Here is a 12,447-nt window from a genome sequence, read left to right as displayed (position 1 = left end):
TCTCGACAAGATAATTCCTTAGTGGTGCTGGAAATATCTCATCAGCTGGAAAACGGATGCAGCAGAAATGAAGGAGGGTGTCTTTATTTTGGATCCCCAAATAGGAAAGCAATACCACGGCTGGTTTGATATGTCAATCTTTTACTCTTATTACTGTCAAAAAATGCAGCTCTCTTGTCAGTTGTCGACTAGGCTGTAGCATGGAAATGAGGACTAGATTCAGGACCAGGTGGGAATGCTTGAGAGAAGCTAAAGCTTTATTTCTCTCTCTCTCTCTTCAGAGAGAGGCATACAAAATGAATGCAGAAAAGTGTGGGCCAAAGGACATTTCCTTAATTGTGGAGCATGCAGCTGAAATAATTGCAAACATGGGGGAGCCCTATTCTTACTGGGGAGGCAGCGTGCAGGGAGGGGAGGCTCATCTCTTTATTCCCCATTGCAATTCCCCACCCTACTGCAGATAGGAGCCTTAGAAAAGAGTCCCCATTGGCACCAATGATTTCCCCCACCACCACCACCACCTAAGGCTCCTAGCCCCAGCTAGAGGAGGATCAGTGGGGGGGTGAAGAGGTGAGCCTGCACCTTGCCTTCCCAGTAAGAATTGGGGTCCCTGTGCTTGTAATTATTTCAGAGGGAAAAAAAGATAGGTATATGAACACTTTGTAATTAAGCAAACATCTAGTTTTGCCCAGAGAGCCTTAGGTCAAGGTTTTACTCTGAGAAGTGTTTACCTTTTTCCTGCATCACTGCATCTACAAAGCGAAGTTTTGGTGTGTGACAGTTTGTTGGGGTCTCAACACATCACTTTCCCAACACTCTCTTCCCCACGATCCCACAGTCCCCTAAACCCTGACTTGTTGCCCCATTCTATCTAGTGGCAGCAGCAACAGGGCAAAAGCAAGATCTCTATGGAAGCCTCTGTGCAAAGTCTTCTTCCCTTCCTGGCTCTTAGCATGTTGCAGTGGCAGCACCTTGGGCATTAGGGAGCTTAGGAACTATGGATTTCCCCAGGGCACCTCTCCATATACCCTGGTGCTGCCAGATATATTTGAGGGAAGGGAAGGGAGCAGGGAGGGCTGGCTGGCAGGTAGTGTTGAACCCCAATATAACCCAGGTTCAAATTCAGAAGGGGCTGGGCTTGACTTATATTGGGATGAGGCTTTTCAGATGAGGGCAGTTAGCATTCTGAATTCTCCCAGATCCACCCATTTCTCACCCATACATTCTCAGATCTATGAAATTTCCAAATTTCAGTTGTCTGTGAATCCATTTGTAGTATAGGTTGTGTAACAGATAAAGTGAGAAGGAGCCACTGTCAAATATCATAATCACAGAAACATAAATAAAGCTAATTGGAAAGATGGTTGCATACAATTGAGGACTGCGGAGTTGATTAATTGCAGGTGTGGGGAACCTTTGCCCCCCCCCAGATATTGCTGAACGACAACTCCCATCAGCCCCAGCAAGCATGGACAATGGCCAGGGTTGGTGGGAGCTGTAGTTGAGAAATCTAGAGGGCCAAAGGTTCCCCACACCTGGTTTATTGTAATAAATGAATGAAGTGAAACTGACTAGCATAGTTAAAACTGAGAAATTTGGGTTGTGTCCAATGTTAGTCATACCCAGAATAGATCCATTGAAATAAATGGACATGGCTAACTTAGGCCCATTAATTTCAGTGGGTCAACTCTGAGTACAACTTAGTTGGACACAACTGCAAGGAAAGGTCCAATTATTATTTAACTAAAACTACAATCTATGTCAACTTATGTATGAGTAAGTCCCATTGCATTTTTGAGGCTTACTGTAGCCTTGGCCTGGTTCTAGTCAACCTTTGCTGGGTAGGACCATTTTACTGTGTTTGTATAACACTGAACACAGTTACTCCTGCTATGGATACCAACTCCTTGGAAGAGCTTACTCATTGTGTCCCTGCCTCAGTTACTGATCTGGATTTGTATCCTTCCATTGCTCTAGTCTGGGCTCACATCCTTAATCTGAAACACAAAACGGGGGGGGGGGGGCTCCGTTAAGCGTGGAAGATTCCTCCCCTTCCTATGTAGTCTAAAAGAAAACCACCTCGGGTGTAATAATAGTGTGTGTTAAAAGGAAGTGTCCCTTGGCAGACAGAATCTGCATTAGAAAAACATTCTGCTTCAGTTAACTTCTTGTAAGTTTCAGAAACAATGAACTAAGTATGGCCATTTGAGAATAAACCATATTGAGCAAACATGGGTCAGCTTGCACTGCCTATGGTTTTCATAATCTGGAATCAATTCATATTATTTTTCAGAGAATATATTTTCAGCAATATAATGCTATCCCCATTTAATGTATCTTTGCTCAGCGATCACATTCACACCATACATTTAAAGCACATTTAATGTACCTTTAAATATTCCTCCAAAATCTTGGGTCCTGTAGTTGCCCTCTCACAGAGCCACAGTTCCTAGCATCCTTACCAAATAAAAGTTCCCATGATTCTTTGGGAGAAGCTATGTGCTTTAGATGTGTGTTACATGTGCTTCAAATGCATGGTGTGGATGCCACCAGTGTTTCACAGTGAATTCTGTTAAGACAATAAATATGAAGTTTTTTTTAAAAAAAAATAAAGAAACAAAAGTCAATCTTTTATCTGAACCTTTGTGATTCCTATTCTTTCTTCCCCCACCCTTTTTCTAGCACAGACTTTCTGGGGACTAAGGAAGCTTCCTTGCTCCTCATGGCCATGTTCCTGCTAGCTGTATTTTACCATGGCCAACAGGTAAGGCAAGCATTTATTATTTAGTGCATGTCCTTCCAAAAAACTGAAAATATCCACAGTGGCTCCTTGGTCATTACCTTCCGACAAATGGCTGCCATTTGGAGCAAATAATGAACTATCAACTGGGAGAATTTTATGACCTTCAATAACTGGATGTCTAATTAACCTTAAAGAAAGACTGATTAAGGAGAACATGTATCCCATTCTATGCAGTTCTTCAGAAAAGATTTATATATAGAAAATCCAGTTTCTCAATGTTGCATCCCTCTTTCGCAACACTACATCACAGTTGGAACTATGTGGATATGGCCTTGGTTGTCAATGGTCTGTCAGAATAATGAGAGACAATTTGGGGGGTTAATCTGTGCCCCAGACATTAAGGTCACCAAAGGCAAAAGACATTATCCCAATGGTGTCTGTGATTGCATTCTTCGTTTAATGCAAGCACTGCCAATGTGGCATTTGTGGATGCAATGGTGCCCCTGAAGTTTTCCCTGTTGTGTAAATTTGTATAGATATTAGCAGAGCTTGTCAACGATCTGAGATGCGTGTGTGCTTTTACCTAAGTAGCAGGCTTTTATCCTGCATTGAGATCACTGAGACTTAAGATTTAGTAAAATAAGAAAAGCCACTTTGTTTATAGAAATACATAGTAGATAGAAAGGCATACCTAGTTCTAACTAACTGAGTTGGAGGCGCAACGCCCAGGTGTGGGGTTGCACTCATGGCTCAGGAGGGAGAGAGCAGAGACAAAGGTGTCTCCTCTCTCTCGGACAGTCAGAGAAGAGAAGAAGGGAAAGGGCAGAACGAGGAGGGGCAGATAAGCTCCCTAAGACATATCAGTCTGCAACAGAAGGAAGGAAGTCAGAGCATCACAGGTAAAGGCAGTCAAGCCTAGCCATCTGGAGGACCCTTCTGGAACATGAACAAAAGAACAAAACAGGAGTTGCTCTTGCCCCACTTCCAACATTCCCTTGGCACCACAAAGCCTCTGGACCCCTCTAGTCCCGACATCCTTAGTCATGAGGTGATGAGGGTGGTAACATTTTTCTCCCTTGGAAAGTACATAGAGCTGAAGGAAGAAGTTTGGAAGAGGGATGCTCTTCCCCTTTTCCTCTTTCAGATCTATGTGCTTTTCAAAGCTCAGATTAATTCTACTTGATCTAACTTTTATCCAGATTGTGTGGAAAAGCAAAATGTGTGTGGATGCACTTTTTCTCTTTCTTTTTCTTAGAAGGGCTGATCCCAGGGATGGTGGGGGAGTAGAATTGACCAGTGAGGGTGGTACCCACAACACTTTGTCAAAATTCCAAATATGCCCCGGGGGGGGGGTAAAGGCTGGCAATCCCTGCTTTAACGAATGGTAATCATTCCTTCCCATGGGGAAGAGTAAAGTACTACACAAGCTCAATAACACAATGGAACAATGAGGAAGAGGGGCTGCTTAATCATTTCTCCTTTGGCTTTTTTTTCCAGTTAAAAAAATCCTGCCACCGTAGCTGCTATAAATATGTTTACCCTTATCTTTTACCCCACTGGTAAAAGGTATGGGCATTTCTGGGTGGAAAAACCAAGGGGAAAAGGACCTAGATTAACATTCCTACTCCAGATATTATTGGACTGCAAGTCCCATCAGCCTCAGCCAGCATGACCTATGGTCAGGGATGATGGGGGTTGTAATCCAACAAGATCTGGAGTGTAACAGGTTGGAGAAGTCAGGGCTAGGTATTTCTTAGTGTCAAGACTAGGGATGGGCGAGAATTTCAATTCAGTTCACATTTCAAGCCTAATCTATCAAATGCGCACGTTCCGAAACAATATGAGAACCGAAACATAGCCATCCTTTGAAATTCAAATTTTCCAATGCAGTTCGCCAATCAATGTTTACAAAAATGCATACATTGGGGGCAAGTGTGCATAAAATTGAATAAATGAGTGGAAGAAAAATGCAAAAAATGCATTATAAGACAAGAAATTGCTTGCAAAAATGTGTGAATTGATGAGAGCTGCCTACAAGAACGTGTTTATTAGGAGAAATTTGCACTAAAATGCTGGCGAATTTTCATGAGGATTTTTTAAAAAAATAATTCGCAAATTGCTGCAGAAATATGCAGAACTTAATTTAAGATTGGGAAAATGAGAAACTTAAGAGAACTGAAATTTACAGAAATTATTTATTTTTTATTTATTTTATTTATTTTGTTCAATTTTTATACCGCCCAAAGCCAGAGGCTCTCTGGGCGGTGCACAATAAATACAATACAATAAAAATACATTAAAATGACAATAGTAACACTGAGCATATATTTTAAACAATTAACAGCCTGGTCTGTATAACAACAATAAAATGTAAAAAATTTAAAAAGCCTGGGAAAATAAAAAGGTTTTAACCTGGTGCCAAAAAGATAAAAGTGTAGGCGCCAGGTGAACCTCGTCGGGGAGACTATTCCATAGTTCAGGGGCCACCACTGAAAAGGCCCTAGATCTCTTTACAACCCTCCGAGCCTCTCTGTGAGTCGGAACTCGGAGGAGGGCCTTTGATGTTGAACGTAGTGAACGGGTAGGTTCATATCGGGAGAGGCATGCCGCTAGGTATTGTGGTCCCGCACCGTGTAAGGCTTTATAAGTCAAAACTAGCACTTTGAATTTGGCCCGGAAACCGATAGGTAACCAGTGCAAATGCGCCAGAACAGGTGTTATATGTGTGGACCGTCTGGTCCTCGTCAACAGTCTGGCTGCTGCATTTTGCACTAGCTGTAGTTTCCGAACTGTTTTCAAAGGCAGCCCCACGTAGAGTGCATTGCAGTAGTCCAATCTAGAGGTTACCAGAGCATGCACAACTGAGGCGAGGTCGTCGCTGTCCAGATAGGGACGTAGCTGGGCTACCAACCGAAGGTGGTAGAACGCATTCCGTGCCACCGAGGCTACCTGAGCCTCAAGAGACAGGAATGGATCAAACAAAACCCCCAAACTACGAACCTGTTCCCTCAAGGGGAGTGTAACCCCATCCAGAACAGGATGAACATCCACCGTCTGGGCCGAGAAGGCACTCACCAACAGCGTCTCAGTCTTGTCAGGATTGAGCCTCAGTTTGTTAGCTCTCATCCAGTCCATTATCGCGGCCAGGCAACGGTTCAGCACATCAACAGCCTCACCTGAGGAAGATGAAAAGGAGAAATAGAGTTGCGTGTCATCAGCATACTGATGACAACACACTCCAAAACTCCTGATGACCGCACCCAGCGGCTTCATGTAGATGTTAAAAAGCATGGGGGACAGAACCGATCCCTGTGGGACTCCACAATGGAGAGTCCAGGGTATCGAGCAGTGCTCCCCAAGCCCTACCTTCTGGAGGCGGCCCACCAAGTAGGAGCGGAGCCACTGCCAAGCAGTACCTCCAACTCCCAACTCCGTGAGTCTCCCCAGAAGGATACCATGGTCGATGGTATCAAAAGCCGCTGAGAGATCAAGGAGAATCAACAGAGTCACACTCCCCCTGTCTCTACAGGGCGACCAAGGCCGTTTCAGTGCCGAAACCAGGCCTAAAACCGGATTGAAATGGATCTAGATAATCGGTTTCATCCAAGAGCACCTGGAGCTGGCTGGCAACCACCCGTTCCAAGACCTTGCCCAAGAATGGAATGTTTGCTACCGGTCTGAAGTTGTTCAAATTATCTGGGTCCAAGGAAGGTTTCTTCAGGAGTGGTCTCACCACCGCTTCTTTCAAACGGCTAGGGACCACTCCCTCTCTCAAGAAGGCATTTATCACTTCCCTGGCCCAGCCAGCTGTTTCAACCCTGGCAGCTTTCACTAACCAAGAGGGGCAAGAATCTAGTACAGAGGTGGTTGCACGCACCAGTCCAAGTACCTTGTCAACTTCCTCAAGCTGTACCAAATTTCCATCCCTAGTCAAGACTACTCTGCAGTTCAGCTGCTAAACTGTATCATGTGCCTTCAAACCATTATCTGTGCAATAAAAGATGGCGGGGAGGTGTTGAGAAGGGCTGTAGCTCAGTGGTGGAGCATCTGCCTTGCATGCAAAAGAGCCTCCCACCTGAAACTCTGGGCAGCTGCTGCCAGTCTGAGTAGACAGTAGTGTGCTAGATGGACCAAGAGCCTGACTCAGCATAAGGCAGCTTCCAATGGTCCTAAGAAGTGCTTGAGAGGAGAACAGACATATATCCTTCATTCACAATAGGGATGAGCAGCAAACATCAAAGACTTCCCATTCTTGATCTATAGTCCCCCAGCAATTCTTTATATAGAGATCACTTTTTTTTTCTTTTTTGTTCAGTGCACAATCCTAATGCTAAACAGGCATGGTTTTAACTCAGTTTGTCTTGGGAAAACCTGAAATGACCAAGACTGTTTGCTTCTAACACGGCTTTTCCTAGATACATATCTCATGCAGTCAATATGTCTGGAGGATGACTTCTGCTAAGCCCCAAATTAAAATAATAACAATTAAAAAATGGTTCCATTAGCCATCTTTGGCATTAGTATAAATCAGATACTTCCAGAACGGAGACTTTACATAACATAAAAGCAATGATTTCTGAACCTAAATGTGATATGCCCTTAAAATCATTTCGTTGCACTCTAGCTTTCAGAGTCACGTTAAAACCACATTAAAACAAAAAGCAATCCATCAGTCTGCAATGAATATTTGTTCCATGCAAAAAGAAAAACAAGTAGGCTACGGTTTAGACAAGGGGAGAATATGTATTCTCAATGCTATTATGGGATGTTGTGATAATAATAATGTGATTACTATAGGAGCATGTTACAGGATGCACATGTTATTCAGAACCCCCAATCCTGTCTCGTGACAGGCATCTCTGCACTACCATGCTCGCCCTCATTTTTGGGGTTCCTGAAATCATTGTGACTGTGGTTTTAGGGGGACAGAGAAATGACGAGGGAGAGCAGGACAATAAGAGAGAGAGAGCGTAAAAGCAGAGGCAAGCCTCAAAACAACACTGACCCACACACACCTGTGGAGGCTGGTCCATCAGGGCAAATGGGGCATCCACCAGCCTCAGTCTTGATTCCTCCAAGCCCAACTGCCTCCTTACTTGCAACCAGTCCAGTAGGTGACCCTGGCTGGCTGTTTCCTCTTCCTTAATTTTAACTATGGGGACAAAAGTAAAAATTAGTTGGCTTTGGCTATCATTGGCTCTAACTCTGCCTACTGTTGGCCTCCCTGCCTTAGGCCCTACCACCGTACAAGTCCAAATAAGCACCAGCCACCAGTGTGTGAATGTGCCCTTCTAATCCAGCATTCTCTTCTCACAGTGGCCAGTTTTATGCCTATGGGCAGCGTACAAGCAGGACAACAGTACACAGTGGAGGCTGGTGGCTCCGATGTCAGTGGGGTGGTGAATCCACTCTGGGTTTTAGTCTGAACTCTCAAGGAGCTGTCCAAGGTGCTCAGGTCCTTGAAAGTTTGGACTAAAACCCGGAGCAGATTCATTGGCCCACTGACATCAGAGCCACCAGCATCCACTGGAAGTACAGCTGTACTCATGCAGACTCCCCTTTTAGCCATTGTACTGAATGTTCAGATATTGGTGGACAGAGCTGGGAGACGCATGGACATTGAAGATCAAACTGGTGGCACAGTGCTTCCCTTCTCCATGTTGGATAGATCCTGGAGAGGTTAGTTGTTATTATCCCAGATGGAACAATACCCACAAGATTCACTTGGAGGCATAGCACACTGTGGGAAGTAAGCCCCCCCCCGGGATCTAACCAAAGGCCCATGTAACCAAAAGCATCATGTCACAGTGGCCAACCAGATGCCTATTGGAAATGCACAAGCCAGACTTAAGGGCAATGGCCCTCTCCTGATTGTGTTACTCAGCAAATTTCTTGTGTTCACTGCCCAGAGAGCTATTGCTAGTCGGGCGGTATAAAAGTCTAATAAATAAATAAATAATAAATAAATAAATGGTATTTAGAGCCATGCTACATCTGATCTTGGAGGGTAACATCTAGCCATCATACCCAGTAGCTGCTGATAGTCTTATCCTCCATGAATTTCTCCAATCCCTTTTTCAAGCTATCTGTGCTGGTGACCATCACCGCATCTTGTGGGAGCAAATCCCAGTGTGAAGAAGTACTTCCTCTTGTCTGTCCTGGATCTTCCAAGGTTCGGCTTCATTGGATGACCCTGGGTTCTAGTGTTATGAGAGAGAGCAAAGAACTTCTCTCCATCCACTTTCTCTGCACCATGCATAATGGTATACACCTCTATTATGCAACCCCCATCCCCCTTGAAAATTTACAGGAAACAGTAAGATGAGACTCCACAGCAAAAGGTTGCTTTATCTAACATGAGCTAATGAAAGCCTTGCTGATGCCCATGGGAATTCGGGGAAAAGTTACAAAACCCAACATTCAAAGGACAAATAGTTGGCGCTTTGACATTTATAATTCATTACATTAAAATTGATTGTGTTGCCTTCATCAGTCTTATCTTAGATGGGATATTTTTTAGATGGGAGACCAAGAATGCCATCCTGAGCTCTGTGAAAGAAGGGGGAAGAGACTAAAATGAACGAATATTATTCTTATTGCTCGTTTAACAAATCTAGCCGATATATATTCAGTGCTCACCATAGGTTGTGGGCAGTATTCAACTGAAAAGGTGCACTAGCACAAGAGTTAGGGCTAGCACAATGGGATTTCCCCCTCTCCTCCCCCCATGTGGGCCCTGCACCATCCCAAAATCTGCTTTGGAGGATTGGGGGGGAAACCAGAGCAAATTTGGGGGGGAGGAGAGAAGAGGGGATGATCGTTCTGTTGCTCAGTGGGAAATCCTTACACTGACTAAATGATAATGTTTAGTGCTACGTTGAATACAACCCTGTGTCTGCACAATGTGTAAGGACACCCTTATAGTATAGCAGGGGTAGCCAACATTATGCGCTCCAGATGTGGTTGGACTTCAACATCCAGCAGCACCAGCTAACATGGGCGATGGTCAGGGATGACGGGAGTTGGAATCCAGCTACATCTGGAGGGCAGCACGTTGACTTCCCCTGAACTATAAGCTCTGAAACACCCAGCTTGTTTATCGTATACTTTGGGAGTACTTTGGAAAAAGATATGCTAATGGCATCTGCTTAGGTACTCTCATTAGATTTATGATTTAAAAAAAATAATAGCTAGAGGGAGCCTAAACCTTCCTTGCCTTCTGCCAGTTACAGCCTCTTGGTGACTAAGGTCACATACATTTAAAGCACATATATGATACTTTAAGAGCCATGGGTTCTCCCAATGAATCCTGGGAGTGGTAGTTTATCCCTCACAGAGCTACAATTCCTAGCACCCTTAAGAAACTCCAGCTCCCAGGATTCCATGAGAGAAAGCCATGACTGTTAAAGTGGTATAAGAGTGCTTTAAATGTATGGTGTGGATGTGGCCTTATTAGAAGTGAAAACCCACAGTTAGGGCCTATGAAGTTGACTAAACTACCACAACTTGGTGTTGTTTCTCCTATGTCTTCAAGGAGAGGAGGAGTGCCTGGGGAGGAGACAGTTGAGTGGTTGGGGTGGGGGAGGAGTGTAAGATGCCTGGTCCAGGGCCCCTTCAAACCTGGTAGAATTACCACCCGGTGCTCCTGCCATATGAGATGGGACAGACTGCAACCAGAGAAAGAACATTCTTGGCTGTGACACTGCTTCTGAGGAACTCCCTCCTCAAGGAAGCCAATGTGGTATAGTGGTTAAAGTTGGGAAAGCAAGGTTCAAATCTACACCTAGCTTGTGAAGCTCAATGGGTGTCCTTGGGACAGTCACCCTCAGCCTAACCTACCTCACAGGGATGTTGTGGGAGTAAAATGGGGAGGGGGGAAGAATCCTGTACATCACCTTGAGCTCCTAGGGGGAAAGGTAGGATATAAATATAATGAATAGTAATAGAATAAATAAATAAGTTCAGCTGGTGACAGCTTTGCTATCTTTTAGCTGCTAGGTAAAAATGGTCCACCCCAACCTCACCCCATGCCCGGAATAGCTACAAATGTTTGTATTTGAGGTGTTTTAGTACTTGTTCTTGTGGGTCACTCTCTTACCTGCTGATTTGAGTCTCCCACCGTTCCTTTTTTAAGTCTCATTGTCTGCAAGCATTGAAAGAGTAAAATAAACCAACCACAATAACATGCATGCCTTTTGATGTATTTTCCTTTCCACCCCTGTGGGAATGTGGCTGCCTTTAGAACTTCCATGAAATATGATCTCAGGTATGCATCACTTGGATCACGACCTTGCTTGTCAACAGTTAGGGTGAAATGGAAGAAGCATACTTCACTTAGCAAAAGAAATACTGATCAAAGTCTCTCATACCATTTTGAGTTTTTCAAACTTTCTTTCACTGAGAAAAAAGCACTTGTCCTTCAGAGGTGATTTACCCTTCTCCCTCTCTATGTGCGTCTTGCTCACTTGCTCGCCCCCTCCCTTCCTCTTGAAAGTTCAGCTTTCTGTAAAATTCTATCCGCTGAAAATTGCCTTAGGAAACTGAATATATCCCAGCACTGAAGACGAGTGGAATGTGACCAGGGTTGTTGGCCATGATAGCTATGTTCTACCTCTACTGTTGGAGGATGTATGCCTCTGAATACCACTTCCTGGGAATCACAAGTGTGATGAAGTCTATTGCATTCAGGCTCTGCTTCCGGGCTTCACTTTAGGGCATCCAGCTGGCCGCTGTGAGAACAGGATGCTGGACTAGATGGGCCTTTGGCCTGTTCTAGCAAGACTCTTCTTACCTTTTTACAAGAGGCTTAGACAAAGAAACCTGGGGATTAGAGATGAGGGGGAAATTTGTTCGGTTCGCATTTTAATGTGCACCTACCAAATTCACACTTCCTGAACCAATAGCTTAACTGACGCACAGCTCTCCTTTTGAAACTCACTCTTCTCTGTTTTTTTCTGTGCAGTCCTCCAAATATGTGTATATATTTATACTCCTCCCATACCCCTTATTCCCTCAGAAGCCAGAAACACATTTTGCCATTTTACATTTTCTACAGCATGAGGATATATGCTTTAAAATAATGATTACCTACGGCTCTTTTGGGGGGTTGGGGGAGAAATGAGGTGCTGGTACTCATATATTTATAAAAGTGATAAAAGCACAAAATGGCAGCTAGGGACTGCAAAATAAAGGTGCTGGTACTCCATAGCAGTGGGTACTGTCAAGAAAACAGCGCTGTCCACAGCCGTTAGCATTGTGCAGGTCTGGGGAGCTTCAGCCCAGGGGCCAAATGCAACCTTCCAGGCATCTGTCTGGCCTTTGGGACACCCTATAGGCAACACCCACTCCTCAGCCACACCCCTTACCAACCCTGTTCTGCGCCCTACTTTGAGTGATCATGCCTGGCTAGAATGGATCCTTGAACTCTGATAATGCTCACCTGCATGGAAGATAGAGGGACGTGTGAGTGTGTGAAGAAGGAAGCTGACTGTACAAAGGGAAAGCTGGTATTTGTTGCTCTGCCCACTTTTGTTTCTGCCACCACCCAACACTGGCATGTGGTCCGCCGAAGGTTGCCTGGAAGGGAATGCGGCCCTCAGATTGAAAGAGGCTCCCCACCCCTGGCATTATGGGAGCCAAGTGTCCAGGGATCCTGGGTGTGGTCCACTGGTGTGCTTAATCAAAAATCTAAGAGGCTTAACACG

General features: G+C 44.6%; 1 protein-coding gene across 1 annotated transcript in view; it reads left to right on the top strand.

Annotated features, from left to right (window-relative positions):
- ADCY8 (adenylate cyclase 8) overlaps nt 1–12,447 on the top strand; it is a 214,862-nt gene that overhangs the window by 181,772 nt on the left and 20,643 nt on the right. The window contains 1 exon segment of the mRNA XM_061607483.1: nt 2,683–2,764. Coding sequence (XP_061463467.1) covers nt 2,683–2,764 — 82 coding nt within the window.

This window comes from Rhineura floridana, chromosome 1, assembly GCF_030035675.1.
Source record: "Rhineura floridana isolate rRhiFlo1 chromosome 1, rRhiFlo1.hap2, whole genome shotgun sequence".
Classification (NCBI taxonomy): Eukaryota; Metazoa; Chordata; class Lepidosauria; order Squamata; family Rhineuridae; genus Rhineura; species Rhineura floridana.
This window is presented reverse-complemented; position numbering and strand designations above follow the sequence as displayed.